The sequence below is a fragment of the Neltuma alba genome, unplaced genomic scaffold (assembly GCF_004799145.2).
Source record: "Neltuma alba isolate B1F8T4 unplaced genomic scaffold, ASM479914v2 tig00013177_pilon, whole genome shotgun sequence".
Lineage (NCBI taxonomy): Eukaryota > Viridiplantae > Streptophyta > Magnoliopsida > Fabales > Fabaceae > Neltuma > Neltuma alba.
Genome location: NW_021637487.1, coordinates 62,806 through 90,738, shown reverse-complemented (window position 1 = coordinate 90,738; position 27,933 = coordinate 62,806). Strand labels below are relative to the sequence as shown.

General features: G+C 36.3%; 5 protein-coding genes and 1 non-coding gene across 9 annotated transcripts; 2 read left to right on the top strand and 4 right to left on the bottom strand.

The window, feature by feature from the left end:
- Window positions 1-75: 75 nt before the first annotated feature.
- Window positions 76-4,248, bottom strand: LOC114735120 (SUPPRESSOR OF GAMMA RESPONSE 1). Its single transcript, XM_028922786.1, has 7 exons — window positions 4,162-4,248; window positions 2,917-3,049; window positions 2,416-2,602; window positions 1,267-1,760; window positions 641-955; window positions 454-555; window positions 76-338 (listed from the first exon to the last, which is right to left on the bottom strand). The coding sequence occupies exons 1-6, from the start codon at window positions 4,167-4,169 to the stop codon at window positions 502-504; spliced, it is 1,191 nt and encodes a 396-aa protein (XP_028778619.1). The 5' UTR covers window positions 4,170-4,248; the 3' UTR covers window positions 76-338; window positions 454-501.
- A 564-nt stretch (window positions 4,249-4,812) lies between these two features.
- TRNAD-GUC (transfer RNA aspartic acid (anticodon GUC)) lies at window positions 4,813-4,884 on the top strand. Its single transcript has one exon. It is a non-coding gene; the product is annotated as a tRNA-Asp (tRNA).
- Window positions 4,885-5,609: 725 nt separating this feature from the next.
- LOC114735119 (serine/threonine-protein kinase STY13) lies at window positions 5,610-8,930 on the bottom strand. The gene is made up of 6 exons (XM_028922785.1): window positions 8,330-8,930; window positions 7,904-8,036; window positions 7,519-7,714; window positions 6,694-6,818; window positions 6,440-6,598; window positions 5,610-6,323 (listed from the first exon to the last, which is right to left on the bottom strand). Exons 1-6 carry the CDS (start codon window positions 8,458-8,460, stop codon window positions 6,006-6,008), a joined length of 1,062 nt encoding a protein of 353 aa, XP_028778618.1. The 5' UTR covers window positions 8,461-8,930; the 3' UTR covers window positions 5,610-6,005.
- Window positions 8,931-11,744: 2,814 nt separating this feature from the next.
- LOC114735073 (uncharacterized) lies at window positions 11,745-13,859 on the bottom strand. 2 transcript variants are annotated; one of them, XR_003739236.1, is made up of 4 exons: window positions 13,464-13,859; window positions 12,384-12,577; window positions 12,132-12,270; window positions 11,745-11,820 (listed from the first exon to the last, which is right to left on the bottom strand). XR_003739236.1 is itself a non-coding variant. In XM_028922726.1 (3 exons), exons 1-2 carry the CDS (start codon window positions 13,824-13,826, stop codon window positions 12,413-12,415), a joined length of 528 nt encoding a protein of 175 aa, XP_028778559.1. In that variant the 5' UTR covers window positions 13,827-13,859; the 3' UTR covers window positions 11,822-12,270; window positions 12,384-12,412. The 2 variants fall into 2 exon arrangements, 1 of the variants encoding a protein (XP_028778559.1); XM_028922726.1 differs by lacking the exon at window positions 11,745-11,820 and having other exon boundaries at window positions 11,822-12,270.
- Window positions 13,860-15,965: 2,106 nt separating this feature from the next.
- On the bottom strand, window positions 15,966-19,056 carry LOC114735118 (uncharacterized). Its single transcript, XM_028922783.1, has 15 exons — window positions 19,015-19,056; window positions 18,588-18,709; window positions 18,359-18,470; window positions 18,121-18,279; window positions 17,908-18,012; window positions 17,664-17,747; window positions 17,443-17,558; window positions 17,244-17,345; window positions 17,053-17,166; window positions 16,913-16,969; window positions 16,744-16,810; window positions 16,600-16,653; window positions 16,426-16,500; window positions 16,310-16,345; window positions 15,966-16,207 (listed from the first exon to the last, which is right to left on the bottom strand). Exons 2-15 carry the CDS (start codon window positions 18,605-18,607, stop codon window positions 16,094-16,096), a joined length of 1,215 nt encoding a protein of 404 aa, XP_028778616.1. The 5' UTR covers window positions 18,608-18,709; window positions 19,015-19,056; the 3' UTR covers window positions 15,966-16,093.
- Window positions 19,057-22,061: 3,005 nt separating this feature from the next.
- LOC114735122 (SAGA-associated factor 29 homolog A-like) lies at window positions 22,062-27,933 on the top strand. 3 transcript variants are annotated; one of them, XM_028922789.1, is made up of 10 exons: window positions 22,062-22,357; window positions 23,497-23,599; window positions 23,800-23,876; window positions 24,230-24,235; window positions 24,911-25,017; window positions 25,172-25,257; window positions 25,501-25,554; window positions 25,988-26,141; window positions 26,317-26,330; window positions 27,433-27,933. In XM_028922789.1, exons 1-10 carry the CDS (start codon window positions 22,240-22,242, stop codon window positions 27,533-27,535), a joined length of 822 nt encoding a protein of 273 aa, XP_028778622.1. In that variant the 5' UTR covers window positions 22,062-22,239; the 3' UTR covers window positions 27,536-27,933. The 3 variants fall into 3 exon arrangements, with proteins under 3 accessions (XP_028778622.1, XP_028778621.1, XP_028778623.1); XM_028922788.1 differs by having other exon boundaries at window positions 22,064-22,357; window positions 24,908-25,017; XM_028922790.1 differs by having other exon boundaries at window positions 22,066-22,357; window positions 23,506-23,599; window positions 24,908-25,017.

The following is a 27,933-nucleotide window of genomic DNA, read 5'->3' as shown; positions in this document are numbered from 1 at the left end:
TAAAACTGAAAAAGCTTTCAGGCACTCAAAATTTGAAATGTCTCTCCATAGCCATGATAAAAGACTGCTATGTACTTAACACACAATTTCCCATATTATCAATTAAAGAAGCTTAGTTGGTAATATTCAGCCAATTTGGTGGTAATCTTTACATACATACAACACAAAATATATTACAACATAGATCAACATGCCATTTCAATGGCTTTCACATAACGAGTTAAAAATTCAACTACAGATTCATGTGAACACTACGGACGTGCAGAGTGCTCAAACTCCGGCGTCGGCTGAGCTGGAAGCTGAAAGAGTTCACGAACTTGAGGCAGCCAGTAATGTCTCTGCTCGTGCGAATAAAATCATGACAAGTCAGCTTCTTATGCTTTCTTTGTAGTATCCATTAAAAAAAAAAAAATCATTCGAACTGAACTGAACAAGGAATATAAAGGAGCATACCATCGAGGTAAGTGGATAGAACAGTTCTGGGAAACTTCATAAAGCATATCATATTCTGTCTATCCAGTCAAGTATACTGTCTTGAGAACAAAATTGCAAGTTCTGCCAGCAAAATCAGTATCAAATAGCATGTTAGTATACTGGAATGTTCTAGAAACAAAGCGAGCGAGGGTGATTGGGAGCTTACAGAAAGTTGGAAATCTGGGGGAGTACCCAATTCCAGGTTATCCAGGTCAGAGATTCCAAAGGATGCATTGTCATTTCCGGCTGACAAGTTTGTGTCGCCGGCAAAGCCATTGACTGTGGTGGGATTCATTCCCGAATCATTTAATTGAGTGGAACCTAAGATCTCCTTGCATAATAATATGTCATCCAAACCATCAAAGTCAGAGGTTTCAATAGCCTGTGATTCACCAGCCAACCATGCGGGGCCACTCGCATCATCCTCATCCCGGACATCAGTTGGTAAGGCACTTGGCTCTCCAGGGATAGACTCAGCATCCTGAACATCATACAAAAATCACAGCAAACCAATGAGTGAAATACAGTCAATTTAGCAAGTCTAAATCTGTCCTATGGCCATTTTTTTCCACTTCAAGTACTACTTAAATGAACTTTACACAAAATCAAGATAGCTTCACTAATTTTTTTACATGTCCATCAATTGTTACTTAAAAGTCCAAATATATAGCATTGTGAAATTGTATGCTTGATTATTGGATACAATATTAAATCTGATTTCTATTTTTCCTTTTTATAGCAAAATGATCACCCTAAGCTAAATGAATGTCATATAAAAATGTTGGTGCTTACCCTGTTGAATGAGAGATGTACTTTCTCATCAAAATTATCATCACAGTCAGCAGAATTTCCTGGTCGAGGTGGGTTGCGGGGGTTTGGGTTTGGGGTTCTTGGACTTGTTCGTGATGTCATATTATCTGACTCTTCAACCAATGGATTCTCCTCATTTTTCTCCAGCTGCTTCTTTTGATAAAAAACCTTTGAGACCACATATTCACCTTCCTTCTCCTCTTCTTCAGTCCCCAGATGGTATTGATGCATCACCCAATTGGATTTATACGGCTTTGAACCTTTCTCAGGTCTTACATAAAGAACCATGATCTTTTTAAAACCTTTGTGTATGCCGTCTCCCATCACAGATTTGGTCTTCCCAGTCTTGTGCCACCGCACATGGTCCTCAGTTGCACCATGATGATGATGAATCTTTCGACGCTTTCGTTGACCACATGCATAGGCATTAATTGTTCTATGAAAGAAATGGACACTACTCCCATCTTTTTTAGCACCTGAAAAAAACAGATTATTATTTTTTTAAGCATGATTCCAAAAAGTTGCATTTCGTTTGGACTTGGCCAGAGCCAAGAATCCGGAAAAAATTGAGCAGTCAGAACATGCAGAAAGGGAATGCCAAACTGATCGAGCAAAGATGCCAATAACTTGTAAAGTTTAGTAAACAGTAATCATAAAACTTCACCCACTCCCCTAAAATGAAGTAAGGGTAAAACCTTGATGTTATGTATCTAAAACAACCACCAAACTAGCACTATTTATTATTTAAACTTTAATAAGGTTTGGGAGTCACATGGAAAGTTGCAGGTGCAATAAGGACAAGAAATCAAGATATCTCTTGCCAACTTATTGAACATATGTGTACCCAAAAATTTAAAATTCAGTACGCTAGACATTCATTTGTTCTTTATTCATGGTAAGCTGTCATTGTCAAAATCATGAGTCCTGAAGTGTTAAGGGCATTCTGATTTTACAATAACATGTTCCTTCTGTCCTTTCTCCATAACCTACAAGAGACCATCACCTATCGCCATTGCCTGTAAGAATTTTTTTGAAAAGACTTCCTGTATGTTTCTGTTTTGATGAAATAACTTTATTTCACCAGGACCGTAACTGATTGCATGTCTGAAAATTAAGTTCAGTAATCCTCACCTGGAAGATTTTCTGGATGAGTGTAGCAAATACCGTCATCACCCTCCAGCGTTGAAATGAACTCATTGATAAACATGTGGGGCTCTGCATTTCCGATGCCACATTTTGCAGCTAAATGTTCTAAGAGCTCTATATCAGAAGGATCAAATTTTACCCCAGCGGGAAAGCCGGGCCACTCAGGGAAAACCTGCAAAGGGAAAGTAGTGTCAGTATTAAGACATCCATAACCCGTTGAACATTCGTCAGATAGATTGCAGAACTTAACTATGATGGCAAAATTTTCAAACTTCTGCACTAGCAAAAGTCAATTCTTGATTAACAGAGTATATTACTTAAAAGGAAGAAATTAGAGGTCACAAAAGTTAGAGCAAGTGAAAATACTAGAAAAACATGAAGAGCTTTACTACAGGAGCAGAGTCCTCTGCCTTCATACGGACGCACATATTAATACTAAAGCCAATAATAAACTGTGAATGATAATCAGGCTGAATTCCAGCTTACATCACTATTATCAATATGCCAATGACAATTTGGACATTCACGATATGCCCCACAGTCTTTGATTTGCTCAGCTGAGGGCAGAGAACTGCTTTTCACTTTCTTGGCAAACCCTCCGACATCAAGAAGCCAGCTCCTGGTAAACAAATAATCTATTAGATCAACATTCCACCACGATAACTTTATATAGCGAAAGAACGTTGAAAACATAAAAAATGAAAACTTGTTTGCTGACAAAAAAACCAAAGGCAAGACAAGCAACTACAAACATGCAAAAAGTTGACTGCTAAGAAACCATAGAAGTTGCAGGGACAAAGCGATTCAAAAGAATGACTCTATGAAATGGTTTGCCTGTGAATAGGTGGGATTATATTTTCTAAGGAACCTCAATGAGAGTGAAACTTCGCTTATCGTATGATAAGGAATCAAACTGAGTTTATCTCTGAAGAACAAACGCTATAATGGCTTGTGGTTTCCACGAATCGGTCCAAAGCCCCAACCAAGAGACATAAGAGTGGGGAAAGAAGAAAAGCGCTAAGAAATACGTTGCATATAAAATTTTCAAGATTCAATTTTTTATTTATCAGATTTAAAAAAGAGCTGCAAACATTCTCCAGGGAAGATGCTGCAAACATTCTCAGGGAAGATGCTGCAAACATTCTCCAGGGAAGATGCGCAATGTCATCTGTGTTTCGATACTTCCTTTGTTTGTTTTTTCAGAAAAAAGAATGCGCTTTAGGTGTCTAAATTTGAGGAGCATAAGGTGGACATGAGACAAAAGGAATACGTCACTTGGATGGGTGGATTACTAGCTGCTAACTGCTATTAGCCTGATTCCAAGAAGGAAGAATCAGGAAAACCCGAATGAGGATGTCAGAATGTCCACAAACTACATTGCTGTAAGCAAAACAGGCCATTCATCCATCATCAGTCTTCAACCCAAGAACCAGAAACCGAAACCCATCTAATTTCACACCCAGACGCAGTGTTTATCCCAAAAACAACGAGGAAATCAAGTGTTCAATAGGGAAATCTTCCTCCGTCATCAGTGTCCAAAACAACCCCCGATAACACCGAGAAGAAGACTTCATTGTTATCCATCAAAACAACCAGAGGACTCGAACCCATTGACATCGAACAAAATCTACGAAACAAAATCCAAAGCCGGCACGCTTCTGCGAGGAACAGTAACCAGCGAAATATCTCTTTAATCATTAAATTTCACCATTTTGCTAATCCTAAGCTCACCTAGCCATACTATCGAAGAACTAGAAGATGACACCGAAATCGCATTCGAGACTCTAGAGAGAGGGGGGGGGACGAGGAGAGTGAGAGGGAGGGAGCTTCCGCGTATTTAAGCTTTCCTTTTGCTTGGAGAAGGAAGCAAGTGAGTGAGAGGCCCGCGAGGACACTGTGGGAAGTGGGCGGGAAAACTCTTCACTGGGTTCGGACAAACGAAGCGCGTCACAATGAGACTCGTTATCCGCAGCTATGCCTCGGCTTTAAAAGCGTTCGTTCCAGGGAACCTCGAAGCAGAACTGAAGCCAAGGCTCGGACGGACCCACCGTTGACCGAACCTCGTTGAGGCTTTGCTTCGGAGAGTGTAACATTGGGGCCTTTGTGGACGGCTGTCGGGCAGATGGAGCTTAGGAAACCGAGTAGTGTCATTATCGGAAATGCGTCTGATTAAAATGTCATTTTGGTAAATTTAAGTGGGGACAGTACTGACTTGCTGGCCAAGACAAACAGATGAACGTTGCTCCTTAAGATTACTTCATTCTCCATTTTGCCCCTCATCATTTCCCATTCGACAGGCGGGCAAATGCAAGTGGGCGTCGTGTCATTCCATCTAATTTTAATTAAGATGATATTAACACTACTGAACCGGCTTCTTAACAGGTCGTTGTAGTATAGTGGTGAGTATTCCCGCCTGTCACGCGGGCGACCCGGGTTCGATCCCCGGCAACGGCGATATCATTTTCGCTTTGTCCTTCCTTTTTTCAATCCACGCGACTTCTAGTTCTACCGCAGTTTACACTTCCCAGTTGCCCGCGGCAGATCCGATAGAGATGCTCCTTTTCATTCGTCGGTAACACAAACGACTCAAAAGCTGTTTCTACCCTTCATTTTATTATTTCGATTTAATTTCTTCTTCTTCTTTTTAATCCCATGAGAGCTGTCCGTATTGTTCTTCGACTGGAAATTCTCGCAACCCGCGAGGCGTCTGCAAATCTTCCTCTTACCTCTATAGAAATTGGAAAGATATGCGGCCTACAGTAAAAGAAATGTGGATATAGACCAATGGATCATAATGAAAAATATATGATGGGTGTCGGAAGGTTGTCAAACTGGTCAGTTTAAGAGCTATCTCCAATAACAAATGATTCAAATCACAATAAGTTTTTGTTTTTTTTTTTTTTGGTTAAAACAGTTTGAATACTTAAATTAAACGGAGCTGTAACACGATCTTGAAACTGGAAGATACAATAACCATTCTTTCCATTACCACAAAGAAATCAATCGAATTGGAATGATACTCACTGAAGCTTGATTAGATTAGCCCCTGAAAGATGCATCACCGGATAGTTCATATTTTTCACTTATTAATCTAGAAAACGTCACGTGATTCTAGAATTGATCTATCTTCTTATTGTATGGTTACAAAAATGACTCTCAGAATTATCGAAAAACCTGGATGCCAAAAAAAGCTTTGTCCTATCTTTTTTAACTTAAATTAACCATGCCGAAATTACATATATAAACAGCAGGTGAAGGCCTTTGGATGAACCTTATTTTACAATAGTATTACATCTCAGCAACCTCAACCCCAAAACTTTTTAGAGTGTCCTTTGATATCAGTCAGAAGTAAGAGAACTTAATGTTAAAAGATACAGAACATGCAATGCTTTGATTGGACATGGATGCATGGTACCTTCCCAGTTGCTAATTGCCACGAAACTTAAGTATCTGGTGATAGTTAACATTTTCTTTTATTAAGAACCTAGTGGTAATATTTGGTGAATCTGATTTATTCAGGTTGCCTAACTGTGATTTATGATGTCCCCAATGGCGAAATCATGTCTTTTGATCCATCAGTAGCACTGGTTAAAGCAGAAGAAAAAACCTTTAGGCCTGTCTTCCATGTCACCTTCTTTTGGCGTTTCTCCAGAGTCATCTCTTCTGGACATTAAAGCACTTGTACCAGGAGATTCTGGTGGCAGTACAGCATTCTCAGATGAAGCGATTCGCGGAAGAACAACAGGCTCTGGCGGCGAAATAGTGGAGAGATACCGGAGAAGCATCTGTATTATTTGACTAAAATTCGGTCGATCATTTGGATCCTCTTTCCAACATGAAGTCACAATCAGAGCTAAATCCTCAGGAAGGTCATCAGCACTTGGCCTTACATTCTGAAACGGCGAAGTAAACATCCCATATCAAAAAAAAAAAAAAAAGCAATTTTTTCCGTGTCTGTTTTACTAATGAAGTTTTCAAATCATTTTAAGTGAGCACTAGAATAATGTACCTTAAAAGCAGCTGCATATGCTGCCTGTAGATTAGACATGCCTTCAAATGGCAACTTGTTATGGATGAGCTCCCATAAGACAATTGCAAAACTATAAGCATCCACCTTATGATTATAATGCTTCTTCTCGCCTTGTCTCAGAGTGACGGTGCTGTAAAGCTGCCATTAAAACATGAAAGTAATGAGAACTTTTCTAATGAGAATCACCCAAATGGAAAATCAATATCTTTTTTAAATTTTCCAGAAGGAATTACTTCGGGAGCCATCCAGCGATATGTCCCAGTTTCAGCAGTCATCATCTCTGTTAATGACTCTTCTCTGGCTAAACCAAAATCAGCAAGTTTTACTGTTTTATGATCTGCTGTCAAGATCAAGTTCTCTGGAAGGCAAGTAGCAAAAACGCCATCAGAATTATCGTTGCTTATTTACCATTCAACTAGAAGTGAGATTGAGAGTCGTGTTATTGAGATGTCCTATTTCTCACATCATTATATAGGCATCTACTCTCAAGTGAATTAAAACCAGAGGTCTATAACTAAATAGAAGCTGGGTTTCAATGTGGAACTTAAAATATTTGCTATTCTGGGATTATGCTAAAACCAGATAACAGATAATTCCAGAAATAACAAGAGACAAGCACTGAACATGCATTCGTTGCAAACAAAGGTCCATTTGATCATCATGATCTTCATAAGAACTAGAGGCAAAGAGAACTCATAACTGAAGCAAGGGAGTGAGCTTGAACTTTTCAGATCAACAGTCAACAATGACTTGGCACTGATTATATGAGATGAGAGTAATTAGTACACAAAGTCTTTTTGTGCTTTACCTTTTGGATAGAGATCAGAGATCAAATAATCCATGGTACATGCCAACCAATAAAGATAAAAAGTCATATTTCAGTTTCTTAAAAGGTCTAGCTAAGGTCAGTTGTCCATATCATGTGACAACAGCACCTGTATCTTACTCAGGATTCAAATACTCACTGAATCAAACTACGGCAAGTTTTCAACCTTTTCTATACTGTCCTATCAGCAAAAACAGACTGATTTAAAAGCAAGGCGTGCATGGAGGCATACCAGGTTTAAGATCACGGTGAATGATCCCATGGGAATGTAAACATTCCATTGCTCGAGCAATATCAAGAGCAAATCCAACTGCCACGTGCATATCCAAGCACTTTGGCCGCATATTCAAGAGAAATTTGCGTAGTGTTCCACCTAATAGAAGCTCAGTCACTATAACCATAACAGGTTCTTTGCAGGCACCGATAAACTAGCATCAACCACAAATAGACGCTTTAGTGAGATAAGTTTGATGCCTAGCTGGCTAGCTCAACAAGCTTGGCATGATTTTAAGATCCAGTTCACCTTAATTATCAGTCTATTACCCATCCCAGTTAATACTTATCAACTTTTAATTGAAAGAATTAGTGTTTAGGTTCTCGGATAACAAATCAACAACCTTGACAAGATTTTTGTGTTGAACTTTCGATAACATCGCAACCTCTCTGGCAAACCGAGCCTCTCTCCTTGAGATCTCTTCTGGGGTTTCTCCCTTATTAATAATCTTAACTGCAACATTCTGGTTTTTATATCTGCAATCAAGAAATCCCACAGTAATAAGGAACCAAACCACCAAATAATCAGATCATGTGGATGCAGAATATGTAAAAGAGAAGCCGTACAAACTGTGGCTGTGATATGATAACAAATCTAGGTATGAGATTAGTGCCGCAAAAGGAGGAGCAAGACAAAGCGGGCTTATAAATCAAAACAAATTTCGAAACAATTCTCAAAAACAGTAAGGGAAATTTTCTTGGCAGAGGGATTCAAAAATCATATTTGAGTCCTCAAACAGAAACGAAAACCAAAGGAGAGTTTGACTTACTTTCCTTCGTACACTTTGGCATGCGCGCCTTCTCCAATTTTTGGTCCAACAAATAATTGCTTGGGATCTATCAACCACTGAGCATCTAAATTGAATTCACCAATCGAGTGAACCTCATTGCCAGATCCCATTTGACTCACTCGAAAATATGTGAACTGGCAAGCAGCACACTACACACACTTATAACAAACAAAGCATACCCGTCTCTGCATTACACACATGAACTAGACTCACAATTCAAGACCGTGAAAAATGAATTGGAGCTCCATGATAATGGAAGGAAGCCATCATTTTTGGGTTTGACAAGAGAAATGTACAAGTTCGTACCCCGGGAAGCTTTCCCTATAGGGCCAATAAGACCTATCCCCAAAATCACGCTCTCAGAATATTAAAAAAATATCAACATGTGCCCTAGTTAGGAAGGCAAGGAATAAAACCCCACATGTTTAGAGGCACTCACCAACAAACCCAGTACTTAGAATAAGCATTAAAAACAAATCAAAGATCCAGCAAGCTCTGTCAGCAGCAGGACGATACAAAAAAAATTTTTGGACAGAGAGCAATCGAGGAAAGAGATAAGGGTGAAGGAGAGCTTATATGGAAGGTTGAAAGAGACACCGAAGCTCAACGACCCAGATTGAGAGTTGGAAAAAGAAGGTGGTAGATAGATATGTGGTGGGCTAAAGATTTCTTTTTGATTTTCTTTTCTTTTCCAAAATGCAATTTTCTTCTTCCGCGCATTGAATCTCTCCTGTTCTTGTCTTCGTTTTGATATCCTTATAAATTAACATAGCGTAACCGCGGAAGGATTTGAGTCTCTGTCAGAAACAGTGTGCACCGGGTTTAGTTTCGGAATTAAGAATTGATGAATAATTTAACCACAGTACTGTTTTGAGGCGAATATAGGCGCCATGAAGAGAATGATCAGTTATAAGCCTGCGTCAATAATTGATTGCCCAATCCATATAAATTGATTGCCGAATGATCGGTTGGTCAATGATCTTCAATTGCAATTTAAACTCTAAAGGGATCGATGGGCGATTCACGAAATTAGGTAAATCTTTTATGGTACTGAAAAGTTTATTAATTTCCATGCAACAAGTCGACACTAATGGGTAAAAATATTTTGGAGAAAAGAATGAAGTTCAATTGTCATAAAAGTCTGCCAAATTCCGTGGACGTTTCTTCCCAAACCGCCGGGAAAAAAATCATAATTAAGCAAATAAAATATTTTTTATTTTCAAAAAAATATAAAGGGTGTAAAATGCACAAGTAACTACAGTATTCCCAAGCTTCAACCTTGTGATGTGTTTATGTGAGAGAATATAAAATGAGAAATTCAAAGTATATGTAAAAAAGTTTGAAATACGAAAACTATTGACATGTGATTTGCTTGCCCAATTTTTTTTTTAAAATTACTTTTGCATGAATAGTTGTATTTTGCTTAGAAACGTTAAAGTAAATTTTTGAGAAAAAGTGTGTGACAGAATTGTTGAGACCGTTGACCATATGAAATCCCCATGCCCTGTCGGCAGCCATACTTATGAGGTAATAAATAAATAAATTGCACTTCCCGCTGTCCCATCAATTTCCCTTCTTCTATTAACATTTTATAAATCATACCAACTATATTAATAATTAATTAAAACACTTTTCAATCCTTGTATGCATAAAATATCTCTTTATAAAATCTATATAAATATCCATTATTCACTAGTATAACAAAATAATAAGAATTTCTTTCACAAGTTAGAATATTAATTTTAAATTTTATCTAGAATTATTGAGGATAAGATTAAGATAAGAAGCCCACAGTTTAATAATTCAGGTAATGATTAAAGTTTTTTAATATAAATCATTATGAATTAATAAGATAAAATTTACGATGATCATTGATTCATACTATTCACCAGTTATGGGTCTCAGTCTCACAGCTTATTTTTCATGGAATAAAAACATTTACAATTCTTTAACAGTATGGGAAAGGGAAAAAAAAAAAAAAAGGAAAATGGCTGAGGTAGATCATAGATGTGATGGGTCTTATTGTGTAATATATTTTCTTCCCCTCTCCCGCACCACACGCGAGAGAGAGAGAGAGAGAGATGCTGTTACTAACATTATTAATCAACATATTTTCTTGTTCTATACCCCACAAAATTTTCAGGCAAAAAAAAAAACCCACAGAATTGATCAATGGCAGTTCTATATGTCCTTTGGTAGATGAGATGTGTTAATAATAATAATAATGAACACACATAACATGTGTTATTTAAGTAACGTTCTTCCCTCTTGTTGATTCCCCAACACAAGCATTAATGACAAGTAAGGGTGCGTCCTAAATGTAAGTACTCCTCTTATCTTTAATATAAAGCTTATTTAACTAATTTGATTAGATTAAGGAAGTTAGATAATTAGTTAATTATAATAAATATGACATATTTTTTTTTTAAAATACCATAATTATCTTTCTTAATATCTTCCCTCCTCTTTTCACTTGATTATGATTGAGGGAGTATTAATAGGAGTGATTTAGGAGAGACCGATAAATATGATAAATAGATCTTATATTTAAAATCAACTCCATAATTAGGTGTTATATTAAGTACCGAAGGAATATTTAATAGTATGAGGTAATTTATATCTTGAACCCTAAAATTTCAAAAATATAGTTTTAGATTTGGGAGCAGATATAGCATAATTTCACCAAAATAGAGAGGCAACATGGTTTATCATGGGGGGGACCCCGTCACCTTCGGCCGGGGACAAGAATGCATCGAGACAAAATCATAATAATGTGTTTCTGGACACGACACAGACATGTTGTGGGCTTGTGACTTCTTTCTCCTTTAATTAAAATTAAAGGATTCGATTCTTTTTATTATTATTATTACCATCATTGTCATTTGTCAAGTTGGCTGTGCTGTGAGACACAAGAGAATGGGCATGGCTGCTGCATTTGCAACTAGCTGAGACGATATATATATTTTTGTTGTCAGTAATCTAAGCACTCCTTGAAGAGATCGAGCGTACATTGATAGCTGAACTGATTTTTTTGAATTTTTTTTGCTTCTTTTAATCATTTTGCGAATAATTATTAATTATTAATTACTAAATACTTAGATTAGGGTGGAAATCAATTATTAAGAGACACTTTACCAAACCAGTTCCTCAAATAACGCAATAGACAAGGCAATATAATGATTATAGTGCACAACTGGTTCTTTTTCACCACACCTGCATATTCAACTGATATAGCTTTTGTTTGTTTGAGGTTGTCTCATCAATCAATCCAAGTGAAACATATTTTACTGTATACATCATGATCTTTCAAACAAGATAAGAGTCTTTTTTTTTTTTTTTAAGCTGCTCTTGATTGCGAAAAGATGTTTTCCCCTCAGAGGATTTGTTCTGCTTAGTCATAAACTCTTATCTAGAGCACAAAATAAAAAACCTGGACAATTGCAGCTCTGAAGAACTTCATGACGAGTGAGCTGAGAAGAGAAAAGTGTAGAAGTAACTTCAATCAATAAATAATTAAGTACACACACATATGCTGCAGTAACTTTGTTAAAAGTTATTAAAATACATGCTCAAATACAATAAGAAATGACAGGCATGCCTAAAAGTTAGCCAAAAATTAAAAAAGTGCTAATATACAATACTCTTTCCAGTTCTAAATATAATACCTATTTTATGGTGTAAATTTACACCACAAAATAGTTTTATATTTAGAACCAGAGGGAGTACCACAGAATTCGATCTTTGCTCTTCATTGAAGACTTGAGGGAAAGTTTCTTCTCACCCTTTTGAGGAGTTCACTGTTGCCTACTTTTCATTCAGCAGATGTTCCCTCCAGTTGCAAGACTCCGGCCAAAGATCAGTGCTCGTTTAAATATTGTCAAACTAACAATATTTACTAGTTTGGTAAAGTGGTGGTGAGCCTACAAGACATCAGTGCACAGAATAATCACATCAGAACACACAATTAATGAAACTGATCAAGATCTTTTAACAGGAGAAGGCAGTCCTCTCTGTCTCAGATCCGAACCATTACCAAAAGGAACGTGCAGAGTGAATACTAGTTTAATGATCACATAAGCACAGAAATTCCATGAGCTCAACCGGTGAAGCCCAGATTGGAAGATTAAATACTGTCTGTTTAAACTGCTGCTCTTGTTTGTGGCACATTGCCTCCGCTTCGTCGCATAAATTTGATATATTGTGAACTATCGCTTCTTGAGCTTGCACCTGTATGGTCAGGGGGGAAGGTTAGCATGTTGAAAGCTTATTATAATCTGTGATCTCCGAGCTTAGCTTGAGATAAATTTCTCTCCAATTATAACTAGAAAATAAATTTGTGCACTAAACTGGGGCTCTCAAAGTTATTAAAGGCACACTTGCCTTGGCGCCATAGCACCTCTCGTGCTATATAGGCGCTGGGTTAAGCTAAGCATCAAAGGCAAATATAAATCCAATGAAAGCCAAAAAAAAAAAAAGATGAGATGAATGGAGGAATAGGTACGGGATCATAAGCAAGATAGAGTTATGATTTGTGATTATTTTAGGGCCATAGAATTTAGCAGCTTAGATAATTAAGGTAGTTTTGAAGGATAACAAGTTAGAAAATATTAGCTGGGACAATGGCGCACACTACACACACGTTCACCTTTAATCAAGGGCCGTACAAGTTCGTCAACAATTAGCGGAAGTTTTCAATACAAGACAATGATAGTCTGGGAGGGGGGTACTGCAAGTCAAGCTATCAGGTGGATGGACAAGAAGTTCAAAAGATTTCCAAGTCGAGTTTCTTGAAGAGGGATTGGCTTTCGCCTACAGTTTCTCAACGATATAATCAGGAAATGGATCCACTAGGTAGACCCTGGCAATAGTATTGGATTTCGACAATTAAAGAAAAAAATCGAGTTCAACAAACATAAAAAAACATCTATGCCCAATTAATCGGAGAGAGAAATATATTCAGCTGGGACTTAATTTCTTCATATTTCTTCATCTCCTTTAAATTGCAAATCAAGAGCCCCAGTTTCCAATTCTCATTTTCAGCAATTTACCATGATTCAGTACTGGTAAGATCACAAATTAGAATCACGCATCCGCAGTGAAAGTGTAAGATTACCTCCAAAAGAACCTCATCAACTACAGATTTACCAACAGAATCTACAGGTAAAAGCCTCGCCTGCTCTTGTTGCCTTCTATACTCAAGGGCGTTCTCTTCCAGCGCGCGCAATGCGGCGGACAAGAAATCCCAGTGATGCAGCTCTGTGAGGTACCTAGTTTTCATCTTCAAGAGGATGTTCCTCTTTCGCTCTCTCCTCTGCTTCTGTGCTGCGTCCTGAAACTGATCCGCGTCTTTAGGAAATGCGGAATGAGGCACTGTTGCTGGGGGTTCAAGACGTCGCTTCTTGCACTTGAACACAAAACCATCGTCGCTGTAGAGCTCCCAGTCTTCATCTTCCCGATACCGTGCGGCCGAACCCATACCGTACAGGAAAATTGTCCGGCCAAATCCCAAAATCCAGTAACGGAGGAAGAGATGAGGAGTTCAAAAATTAGGAAGATGGGAGCGCGGGAATTGGTATTTATATTCTTATTTTGCAACCCGCGCTTTCCGTGGTGACGGGATACGGATAATCATTTTGACATTTTTCCGTACTCCCACAAGTCGTTTTGACTTTGGAGGTGATTAATTTACTGGATAGTCCTTAGAAGTTGGGTATTACCCCCTCACTTTCTTATGAAATTTGATGTTTATGGTATGTTTTTATATATAAAAAATATTTAAAAATTGTTTCTATTTTTTTATATTGATTTTCTATTTTACCCTTATTTATTTTGTTTCCTACTCATACTGTCTTCCCCTCCACTTCTCTTTCTTTTAATAATTTAATTATTCTCTCTCATACTCTCTCTCCTTATTAGTGGAGGTATTGTTAGAAAAAACATATACTTTTTACATATTAATTGTCCTCAACTAATTTTAACTATTTTTTTTATCAACGTAATTTGATTATTTGTCTCTTATAATAAGGAACAGAAGAAGTAAACTTCTAGCAGTAATGAAGTTGATAAATAATTGTTTGTTTCATGTTTAAATTTATTTAAAAATTAATTATTTTTAAATATAATACTAAAACTACTTAAAACAAAAATACTCATTCCGCATTAATTAAATTTTATTTTATATATATTTTTGGTTACAGATATTTTAATAATGAGCTTCTATATGTACAATAAATAGGTAGAACTTACTTGAACTTTTAGTAAGTTACTTCTTTAATTATTGAAAAAAAATACGAGGTTTGCGTTGGCAAATAAAAAAAAAAAAAAAAAAGAAGCGAGGTTTGACTTTCCAATAAATTATAAAGCTTTTAGTAGACAAAACAGGCAGAATATCGTCATTTCCTAGAAAATTTAACTGTCTATTAGCCTATCACCAACCAGGCAACCAAGTTAACACATGATTTTTGGGCTGAAGTTTTTTTTTTTTTCTGGGTTTCGTAAAGTATTTTCAAATGAATACGAGTTACCCCAAAAAAATTGTAGAGCAGTATGACATAATACTACTCCTCCTGTCCTAATTATAAGACCCAATTGACTTATTTGAAGAGATTAAGGAAGTAAATTAAGTTGGTTATTTATAATAAATAAGTGTTGTTATTTCTAAAATATCTTTGCTAATTAAGTATATTGGCTAAAACTATCATTATTAGAAGAATTATTTTGGAAAAAAATGCATAAATATAAAAGAAAAAATGGATTGGGTCTTATAATTAAGACCAAATAAAAAGTCAAATTGGTCTTATAATAAGGACCGGAGGAGTATTTCAAAACCGGTGTAAGATTGCTTTTTCAGCGTCAAGTCAATGTTGGGTTTTTAAAAAAAAAGTCTCTCAACCCATATTGATGGATGGATTTAAAACTAATTATTGGAAAGTGGATAATACCACAACCACACCAGTTTTAAAAGATTATTACTCCATAATTCTTTTAAGATATCCATAATCATTTTAGGAATATTTCTAAAATAAAAGTATAGTCCTTTTGTTTTATTTTTGGTGGTTGTCCGTATCAGATCAGTTGTACAGTTAACTTGACATTTCTCTCTGGCATTGTCAATATGAAAATACTACAGATAAAATATGAAACATATATACATAAAAGATGGCAACAATATGATGCGCTTTTCGTCTTAAATACAAGACTTTTATTTAACTAATTCGTTTTGATCTTAATTATAGTGCCTTATTTTTTTCCCTAGATTTTTTTTTTCAAATTATCTTCAGAATTTATCATCACGACACCAAGAAAGCTAAACTTTATTAAATAGTTGATATTATTTGTAATATAATTCAATATTGTTCCTATTCAATGTGAGACTTGGGTTATCTCGCATGCCACGCCTTTTTAATTTTCAAACTACGACGCTAACATTACCACCAACATTGATGCATACATACATGCAGCTTCCTGTTGTTGGGGGTGTTTGGCAACCTCCAAATCATAGTTTCAGAAACACTTTTCTGCAAAACGAGACAAATTCCTCCACATATTTGCTTCGTAAACTGTAAAAACACTTTTGAAACCATGGTTTGGTTTCTATTCAAACACCCCGTCAACATGTAAGAGTGCACTAGGGAATCCCTAAAAATTGCTGCTCAAGCTACCAGGTCAAGCCAAGAATGACTACCCAGTAGAAATTCTAAAAAGCTAAACTCACTTTGTTTGTTAGGACATTGGTAAGTGACCCTACCCAGCTGAGGAGTTAGAGAAACCAGTTTGCAATGCCTGAAAATAGTCCATCTCTGCATTGATCATTCTGTCTCTGAATATTGCCCATTCTGCATGACACCTCTCTCTCACCTGATGCAGGTGGAAATCAGACATCAATCTTCCACATAGTTGTAAATTTAATATTAATTGTTAAAAGATAAAACTTGTGAAACAGGGAAGTTTATCACAAACCCCTTCCCATGGTGCCTTCCCGTCCTGTGCCTGCCCCTGTGGCAAGAAACCAAGAACTGCTATAAAAGACAGTGTGTACTACCAAAAATAGTTCAGACTTAGAAGGGCTTAATTACCTGGTCCCCAAGTGAAGGAATGCCCTGATGGACAATCCATTGAGTATCTACAACTCCTATTTTCTGATGGGGAGGCTGCTTCCCACCAGAACAATATCAGAAGATCTAGTTATAAAAACTACCAGGTTTTTTTTTTTTTTAAGAGAAAGAAAGAAAGAAAGGCACAGTAATAACCTCCACACATCTTCTGAGAGCGAAATCAATACCCCATCCATGAATTAGGTCATTCTGCAACTCAGGAGGTCAAAAAAAAGTGAGATATGGGTTGAGGATGAAGTGAAAAATAAGACACAAGATATAATTATGCATTCTTTATACCTGTATCATATGCCACACACAGCGCCATGCATCCCTGGAGAATACAGGCGCCATGATCTCGACAAATCTGAGTATTTCAAAAATCATTGTCACAGACACACTCACACAGACACACACAAAATCATATGCAGAAACAGGAAGACAGGTTCAGGTCATTATGCTCACATACGCAGCACAGGGTGGCAAATGCGGATCGGGACACCAACCATCTCGCTCCACAGCATCCCTGAGAGAAGGAATAATCATAAAAGTATAATCAGCCATGGCTACCAGTTAGAAATGGGAACGTGTTAGAGAGCTTTTACTAACTTGTGGACTTCGCCATCATCTCTTCTCTTTGTCATCTGCCACGTTATATCCCTATCCGGCTCTAGACCAGGCTGTGAGACCTCTAAACCATGTTTCCTAACCATTTTCAGGTACCTGTAATAAAGAGGTCGAAGCTGAAAAATATTCACCGTACCCTGAATTACACTCAATATTATGGTTTTGATGCTTACTCCTCTGCATCAAAATGCTCCACGCCCAGATCCTCGTCCCAAATGAAGATGTAGTCATAGGGTGCCACGATGTCAGGATGCAGAAAGCGTTTAGCAAACCACCTTGAATCAAATTTCAGGATGTTTATCTCAGAACTCAAAAGTCAAAACGTAATGAAAAAGGCTTGGTAAGAAACAAAATGAAGAAAATAGGACCAACCATTTAGATTGCTTCGGAGCACTTATATGGATTGCCCGTTTTGACCATTCAAACTGGTCCCACTCACTAGTCCGACCGTCATAGTGAAACAAAACAATAGTGAAGTTCTTGGAGAACTGAAATTTTGAAGTTGAAAATTTAAAGAGAGTAAAACGAACAGAGAACACAGTTAGGAAGAGGGATGAAGAAACAGAGTGAGGCGGGGCAGGAACTGAAATTACCTTTTTCACTGCAGCATCAACATTGTCTTTCTGACCATAACCAACAGTGAAAGTTACAAGGTACCTTGGTTCGATGATTAGGTCCTGCAAGTGTCACTTCCATCAGCCGAAGAGACATTAAAGAGGAGAAAAAAGTGTAACATCGAATCACAGGGCAAATCTCACTGCTGAATCCAATGCATCTTTTATGGTAAAGAGTAATGAAGATAGCATCAAAGAGGAAGAAGAAGAAGAAGAAGCACACCTCCACGGGCGGACCCCATAACCGACGAAGATGAAGATCTGACTCGGGTCTGACTATATCGGGGGGTAACCTTTCAGCCCCTCGAGGATTTGTGGGAACCCATATCTGTATCGTGACCAAGTGTACCGAGTCAGTCATGAGCTCAATAACTTCGAACAGCATTTAAACCTCTGCACCACACAAGAACTATCAAACTAGAGCAGAGAATAGTACATTGGCCTCGTCATATTTTTGAATTCCATTGAAATTGCTTCTGTCGCGGCTAAAAGAAACCCATGCATCCCAAATTCCCTTGGTTGAAATAGTTGAATAATCGTCGTCCTCAATCTTTGTGAGATCAATTGATGGGAAAAGGCCAGAGGGGAGATTTATCTGACAATTAGACAAAAACTGTTAATTCTAGCGAGAACACTTGACATAAAACATAGTATTGTTGCGGAAGGTTATACACCTTAGCTAATGAGAGTGTTGGAAACGAAATTCCCAGAAGGAAGCCAAAAACAACTCCAAGAAAAACTGTTACAGTGAACCTCATTGTCTCATTAGACTTTCTGATTTTTCCACTGCAGGGCAAATGGAAATATATTAAAAAGGTCAATGAAATTTTCTTCTGTCTCTTTTATTTTGCGTGAGCGTGAAGAGGGGCAGTACAGAAGGTAACGCTCGAGTATTCCATATACCTGCGTAAGGGACTTCCCATTGTGATCAATTTCTTATGACTCAAAATTGCTTAAAAGCAATATGCAACGCCAATGGCACGCTCTGCCTGAATGTGCCGGTGCTTTTCTTTCAAATGTATAGCCTGAATATTCAACCCCCAAAAAGTAACGCTTATCAGCTGACTCAGAGCAAACGCGATATAAATCATGATACTTTAAAGCAACAAGCTATAATCTCAATACTATCACTCGACTTTAACAAATATTCACATCCCACGATGAGAGTCATGAGATAGTGTTATTTAGATATTTAATTACCAATCTGAATCTACAGAGCCAGTATTGAAAAATTCAGCAAAAGCATGCAAATGAGTGGGTCTAAATTCAAGCAAAATGCGGAATGCCCGTATGGATTTTCAGAAGTATGAACAGGAGCGGTAGTGCGTACCAACTGAAACGGTTACACGAACACTGAAAGGGTTGTTGCAGAGGCTGGCCAGACAGGAGAGAAGAAGATGATGAGAGGAAGAATGGGATTGATCGGTGTGGGAAGTAACCGATGTACATGAATCCGCCATTAATTTGCTGTCTGTTAGTTAGTATGTGATATGGCGAAAGGCGCCAAATCTCTGTCGAATCGGCCGGCATGCATAGTCGATGAGGCCGAGAAAATGAAATTTGGCCCACGCAGATGGAACCACCGTTTTTACCCATCAATATCAATAATAATAATATATTATTATTATTAGGGACAACAACGAAAAAAGAAGATAGAATTTTGTAAATGTTAAACAAAAAGTTATTGTCATTTATAAATTCAAACTTGTTAATACTAAATAAAGTTGTATTATCAAATCTGATTTGAGATTTGTAATTTTCTAACTTTTTTTTATCATTCTCCCTTATTATTACCCCCGACACGGCATCATTTACCAAACTTCATAAAAATGTGATTTATTTTATAAGCTTTAATTTAAACTTGTTTTAATATTAAATGCAGTTTTTTTATTTTACTCATTATTATGTGTCTTGTCTAGTTATTATTCTTAACTAATTTTATCTTTTTTTTTAATTGTTCATAAATTAATCATTTAAAATTTATAATAAAACTGCTGAGTACATATGAATCTGCATTGATGCGGAAGTGATGAGCGAGGCTCTTGGTGAGAGCTTTCTGATGTTATTTGCCGGCTGTCATTTACTGTTCACGCTTTTGCCACTTTGTGGACATTGTCACTGTGGCCTCGTGCCGATATCGCATACGTGCAACGCCCCTTATTTGATTCCTGGATAGTGCCTCTCATTCTTAGTTATTTATATTAATTTGAGTAAATTAAAAAAACTAATAAAATTAATTTTTTATAATAAATAAGGATTGTTTTTTTTTAAATATGTTTGCTAATCAAGTATATTAATTAAAATTATTATAATTATAAATACTACTTTAAAAAAATAAATAAATATGAGAGACAAAATAAATTGAAATTTTATATTTATAATAAAAAAACAAAACTCAAACAAATTTTTATACTAGTATTCATATTCTAAGGTACTATTTCATAAAATATCGTAGGAAACAAACACCGTGGTCCCACAACATACTGCAGGGATTAGGGTACTTTGAGATCCAGGTTGCAAATTCCGCAGTTCAGAGTTCAAACATAAACTTTAAACCCTTTCTTCAAATTCTCATTCATTCGAAACAGATTTCTTAAAATTGAAAAGCTTCTTTGGCTAATATTGTAATTGTTAAGTGCAAATAGTCCTTTATTAAAATTTCGAATCATTTTGGTCATAAACTATAATCAACTTATTACATTGCTCTGAAATTTTCATTTTCGCTTAGAAAGTGCCTCACCAATATATATTTGAGATTTTGTTTGTTAGGACAATATTTTTTGATTGGAGATAATTGCATTTGAAGTGTGTTGGATATTAAATACAGATACTTCTTGATAATTCAAATTTTAATTTGTTTCATTGCGAAAAATTAATTTTTTTTCACTAGATTTAACTTATAGGTTATATATTGAGGTTCTGAGAGCACACCCAAAGAAAAAAGCGGCTTTTTTCCTCCTAAAAAATAAAAAATCTCTTTCAAGATTCAAACATAGTCCTATCCTCGGCATGTCCAGTAAAGATAGTAATACGGGTCAACCCATTACAGGTTAGAGTTAGGTAGTGCAGTTTAAAAGGGCTATGTGTAATGGCTGGTTAGTTTTTAGCCAATCCTAACTTGTCATGATGTGTTGGCCAACCCATTAACTATTACTATTACTCCTCCGGTCTTTAATATAAGACCCATTTAACTAATTTGATTAGATTAAAAAAGTTAGGTAAGTTAGTTAATTATAAGAAATTTGACACGTTTTTCCTAAAATACCATAATCATCTTTCTTAATACCCTCTTCTCTCTTCTATTTGATTATCGTTGAGGGAGTGTTCAGAGGGATAATTTAGAGAAAATTGATAAATATGAAAAATGGGTCTTATATTTAAGATCAAAACCAACTTAACAATTGGGCCTATATTAAGGACCGAAGGAGTATTATTATTTTCATTCTTTTAACATCTTCCCTTATACAATATAAAAAAATACAATGAAATTTTTATCATTTCTTCAAATACTTGATTAAAAACACTAAATAAATAAATGATATATGTATTTTTTAAATTTTTAGATAGAATATATAATATAATAATATACATATAATGATTACTAAAATTTTAAAAATACAAAAAAAATGAGGGTTAACCCCCAACGGGTTGTGGGCAAGATGGCACGGATTGAAAAGCTTTATTTACTGGCAGGTTGACTTTTAGCCAATTTTAACTTCTCATTTCTAGTGGATTAGTAGGTTAGACCAACAGATCTAACCGTATTACGGGCTCTAATGCCCAGATAAAAAACATATTAGTTTCGTGGGCACATTTTTTTCTTCTCCTAACACGGCTCAAAATTTTGGTACTAGTAATGATGCATTTTTTAGTAATCATAATTATCTTACTATTTACCATAAAAACTATTTAAAAATTTATAGGAAGGCGTATGAATTCTTTAGATCCCATGCAATTTTTTAAAAAAAATATTCTTCATATATTTTAGTATGTGATGCGTTCCTTCATTTTTATCTGTTTTATTACTCATATGCACATTTTAATTCTTACGTTTAAATGTTAAAATAAGGATGATTTATGCTAATTTTTTAAATTATCATTTTTTTCGTTGAAAAATATATTTAGAAAATGGTTGCACTCGGGCGGGGAGGCTGGGACATCTTGATTCTTGACTCCCGCGTGTCATACAAATTTTGATCCAACAGATTATAATTATTATTTTTAAATATGGTAAAAAACTGATTATTCAGAGGCAATCATTGTTAATTTCCGTATCCGGCCGGGATCAAACGACCCAAGCTTTCGCGAAACGGAAAAACGACGTCACTTCGTTACTTTCCCGATTAACCAAAGAGGCAAATACGATCGTCCTGCTATCTTCTTGCGTTCTTAGTAATACAGGATGTGTTTTTGTGGGTTAATCACAGTCTGAACGAAAATTCCATTAACGCTGCATTATTCTTTATGTTCGGTCAAATTCCATTCTCGAGGTAATTGGACGTAGGACCAAAAAAATTGTAGGCAGAATCGAACTTCGATTGTCGAGAGAGTAACGATGTCGTCACCGGACATTGCTGGCATCTTGGACAATTCGAAAGAGCTGGATCAGTTAAGGAAAGAGCAAGAGGAGGTGCTCATCGAGATCAACAAGATGCACAAGAAGCTTCAAACAAGTATGTTTCTCTATCATTGCTATTTTTAATGCTCCGTCTTGATGCTTCTCTAGACTTTACTTGTTTTGTCGTTTAAATTTGTTTTTTTGCGTGTTATTGATGATGTAATTGTTGTCACATTGCTAGTAAATTAATGCGATCTTAGCTTGTTGTTGGTTTGTCCCCCCCCCCCCTAAAGCTGTTTTGAGCTGTTCATAGTTGGAACTGGCTTAAATTTCAGTTATTCTTACCTAGGTTAGTTCCAAAGACATAGATTTACGTAGTAAATTTACCATCTTTTAGGATAATTTGGTAGTTATGGTGCGGGAGTGACGTTTAGATAATTAAACTGGAAAGCTAGGGGAAGTTTTTACTTCCCATTGAACTTTCAGTTTTTGAATTAGGATCACTGTTTAAGTTAAATGAAATCAGAAAAGAACAATTCCTACTGTGATTTTGGCCAATTCAATAGAAGAATGTTCCTAACGTTCTGACTTGAGAGTTAGTTGCCACTCGTCTATTTTAACTTTGTCTGATATCGGAGAGATTATTGTCAGTCATTTGAGTTTATAGACTGGAATGGCTCAAATTTAACAAATCGAATACTCTTGCTGTTAGACTACTTGTTTTCACTACTCTTACAGTTATTTCCCAGTGATTCTGTCATTGCTCTAAAACTACATGCTATCTCATCAATCTATAGACGTAGAAAAATATCAGACGGTGGAAGCAACATGATACTATATGCCTTATTCCCTGGAGATACTATTTAATCCACTCTTTGCCTAGTAAGCAAGAAATAAGTTCGCCTTGTAATAATATTAATCTAGCCTCGCTACTCTCTCATCGCTGCTCCAAGAAGATTCTTTACATCCTTGGACGTCTATAATTTTTTATGTCCTCCACACTTTTCATGCTGCTACAAGCATCTGATTGTCTCCATATTTAGGGCGTAGGACCTTGGTCTTCTCTGTTTTGTTGAGTGGGTAATAGTAAGAATTAATTAGTGTTAATGAAAGAGATTAGTTTGTTGGTAGTTTTTAAGTTTTCTAGTGGTCAGAAGTAAAACTGCCTGATATGAGTTCCTATTTTCCTATGTGTTATCTCTCTGTGGTACAAAAAATACTGCTGTTGCTGTTTGTTGATGGTTTTTTCCCAAGCTAATGCAGCTCCTGAGGTGGTTGAGAAGCCTGGGGATAGCTCATTATCGAAACTTAAGGTATTGTACACTCGTGCAAAAGAGCTTTCGGAAAGTGAAGTAAGGTACGATTGGTCTGTGGCCCAGAAGCAGTTGATCTTCACTTTTTTTCTTTTCTAAAAATAATTTTCTTTGTTTCTACACTGTTTGGTAATGATCAAGGCTCCACTAAACACGGTTAAACAATAGAATGGTTGGCTTATACTCTGCCCAGAATGGACATTCTATGCCTTATACGGTTCTCAACATTGTTATTTGGTTACAGTATTTCCAACTTACTGGTAAGCCAACTTGATGCTCTGCTGCCACCTGGACCGCCAGGGCAACCACGAAGAAGAATAGGTTAGTCTCAAATTTGTGATAGTCCAAATTATTTTTCCTATTAAAACTTGTGCTTTAAATTTCAGTGCTTCAGTAGGTTGTTCTCCTACTGTCTCTTTCTTATCTATAATAGATTAGCCAGATTGATCTGGTATGATGGACCAAAATTGTAGAAGTGGTGCAAGTATCTATAGCACTATACTCAACTTTTCCAAAGAAAGGAAAGACATGAAAAGAGAAAGGAAATGAATGACTAGGAAGATAATACACCTGACCTTCTATGTGATGACTGCAATTCAAAATTCCATTATTCTGTTGGGTGGTTGTCATTTCTGATTGTTTGCAATTTTTCTGTCTTTGTTTGTTTTTTCCAGGAAAAGGTAAAGTCTACTGCTTTGGATACTCAAAAATATAGTTGGCTATTTGGCATCTCTGCTGCCATTTTGGTCAATCATATATAATCAAGCTGCATGAAGAAGGTGAAAAATAGGGGAGGGAAGGCTGATAATATATAGACAGACACACATTTCAGTAGTTTGTTCAAAGGCACTGCAGTCAAGTGTGTAATTTAAGTAAAACTTGCCACTTTATGTTAATTTATCCTTTATTTGCATTTAATCCTTCTTCACTTATATGCGGGAAGGAGTAATAGAATCCAAAGCTGGGTATTCTTATGGAGCTCGCATATTGGTGGCGCTGATTATCCAAAGTGATAATTCTTTTTTTTTTTTTTTTGTGGTGGGGATGGGGGGCCGCAGAATTATAATTTTACAGGAGTGATTTTGCATTTACACTGGTGCTTTTGCACCAGCTAATCCTTGTTGATGCATTGCTGTCCCAAAAATGTGTGGTAATGGCTATTTCACATTATGCAATTACTGATATGCAAGCTACATGAATATGAACATAAAAGATGAAAGCAAACATGTGAGGATAGCAGAATATAATTTTTAGCCAGAGCTGATTTAGTTATGAATATAAATTGCATTATCATCATTGCTGATAAGATGACAGTTTTGTACCATTTCTGGCTGACAATATTTGTGTTGCAGAAGGCAATGAGCAGAAAAAGAAACGACTGAAGTCTGACTCAGATATTTCAAGGCTATCTCCTAGTATGCGAAATCAACTTGAGATTTATGCTAGTCTTAAGGGTGAGCAGGTACATATTGCCTTAGATTTCGATCAATATTAGATATTAATGGGCCATTATCCTGTTGATTGCTCTCCCTTTTTTTATTTTTTATAAATGAATCTAACCAATTTTCGTACATGATAGTTTTCTAACTCTACTTGTGACGTTAATGTGTTCTCAGGTGGCAGCTAGGGTTACGCCACATGATGCTGATAAAGATGAATGGTTTGTTGTTAAAGTGATGCATTTTGACAAGGAATCAAAAGAGTAAGTTTCCATCCAAGATTGTCAACTTCAAAAGTTCGTACAAATTGAATAGTTTGTAATAGGACCAACTTATAGCTATATTTTATGAGGTCAGATCTTCAATTTATACAATTCAACTTTGCCCATCTATTGGTTTGTAACTATTGTTTGAAAGAATGTATAAAAACATTTTCCTGTTGGGATAATCTTTTTTAGTTGTCCCTTTAGATTTTTATTTGGTTTTTTGCAAATACAATTTTACAGATTTGAGGTACTAGATGAGGAACCTGGTGATGATGAAGAGGGCGGTGGCCAAAGGTAACCTATGTGGATGTTCTTTTATATTTAATTTTCTGAAATATTCATTCTGTGATACATTGCTGATGATGTTACTCGAATAAAAATTTCTTTTACGTGATGGTTTCACTTTTACATAGAAAATTGTAAACTATCATGGTAACCGCACTGAGTGAGGCTGAAAGCCTGAAACCGATGCCAACATTTCTGATCTCAATTTACACATTGAGAGTAGGTTTTACTCCTCTTTAGGGTTTGTGGTTGGGTGCTCTTGATGCTATGACATTGTATTCAGGGACTGAAAATTGTTCAATTCCCAGGGAAACTTGTGTGCTTGATACCCATACACTAACAGCCATTTCTATAGTTTTACCTAGATGGTCTATGTGGGGGAATCATTCCTTTTGATTCATTGAATTGTTAAGTATAAATTGTTTCTTTTTTATGCATGCAGAAAATACAGGCTTCCCGTGGCAAATATTATTCCTTTCCCCAAGAGGAATGATCCTGCTGGTGCTCCAGATTTCCCTCATGGAAGGCAAGTTTTGGCAGTCTATCCTGGGACTACTGCCCTTTATAAAGCCACAGTAGTCAATGGCCATCGCAAGGTGAAAAATCTATCGTTTGATTGCTATGCTAGAATTATATCCTGGTTGGGTTTCCTCTTCAAATATTTTGCAATCTGTTAATCTTCTCTATTTACATCTTCTTTGACTTTGACATCAAACGAACTGTTGATATTGTGCATGTTCTGGGGTAATTTCCATCATTTCACATCTGCAGAGGAAGACAGATGAGTAAGTATATTCTGTTGGACTTCATTTTCGGTTATAATTATTGTCCATTTATCTGAAGAAACCCAGTGAAATCATATTGATCTCTTTCATATAAAATACGCATTATTTTCAGTTGGCCAATTTTCATTTTATAGCCTTGTTGCTTAAAGAACCGGACAACTTAGATACACGATTTTTCTTCATTATCTCCGCAAATCTTTTTAACTAAGATTAAATAATAAACCCCTACCTTCTTGTCATTCGAAAGTAAGTTATAATGTGATTGAAATCTATATTTTCTGATAAGGGAAAGGATCCATAAAGATTTTTGTGAACTTAATATAGGTGCACTATTTATGAAAATCAGACAAATCACAATTAATTGCTAAGTATGAAGAATCATTGCAAAGCCAGGTTAAATTTTTGTGTTAGAAAATAAATCTGGCAGCATGATATATGTATGGTTCATGGATAATTGGGTACAGTCTATTACTTTCATCGAACTGGTAATGGCCCTTAACATATCTTCTAAATGCATAGCATTCAAGCCGAGTGGAATATAATTAGTGGCAGAAACTCTGTGACGTGGCACTGCTTTCCTTGTATGTCTTCATTGTATAAAATATGACCCACTCATCTTTTGGGAATGCCAAAGTGCTTCAGCACTTTGCAGGTGAAACTCTCTTGTTTAAATCTCATTGAGATATAGGTGAGATAAGATTATGGAGGGAAGATGAGCTACCCGTTTCTCCTTAGGCAGTGTTATTCAAAATTTTATTGCAAGAGGGGGAAAAACCTGAACACCTGGTATTTTAAAATGGGTGATAAGGTTTTCGTTGAAATTTCCTTTTCAGTTTTTTTATTAGGAGTGGAAAAGGAGAGATCGAGTGTAAACTGTTTTGTGTTCATTCACTCAATGCATGAGGGCATATATACACAGGGAGAAGAGCAATCCTAATAAATACAAGATTATTCTAGAATAATTACAATGAATGAAATAATAAATATGGGGATTTGGTCAAAAGCATTACTAGTAAATTCATATCAAATCGAATCATATCAATTATAATCAACAGTAATGTTTGTGCCTTATGGTTATTCACCTTCTGAGTTGATTGGGCAGTTATTTACTGGAATTTGATGATGACGAGGAAGATGGATCTTTACCTCAAAGGATCGTGCCCTTCCATAAAGTGGTTCCTTTGCCAGATGGACATCGCCAATGAATTGAGCTGTGAATAAAGTAGACGCTGGCCTAATGTTACCATGAGCCGGTTGCTTAATAAGTTCTTTTTATCTTTTCTGACCCTTCTCTTTCTTTTCTTCCCTTTCTTTGTTCTTTTTTTTTTTCTTCATTCGGGCCTACACGATAATGGCGTTGATGGCCCACGTAATTCTACAAGCAGATCCATCCACAGCCCTCTGTACCTTCCGCAGCCACGAGGAAGAAGAAAAGAAAAGTGAACAGAATGAACAGTATGTTTTCTTGTGTCTTTAAGGTAGATAGAGTTCTCCCTAACATTACTGTGTTGTGTAGTAAATTTATACATACAGTGAAGTTGGATTGGATTAACTCAAAAATAGATAGCAGCAACGAATCTTATTCTAACGGTGCAGTTTGCGA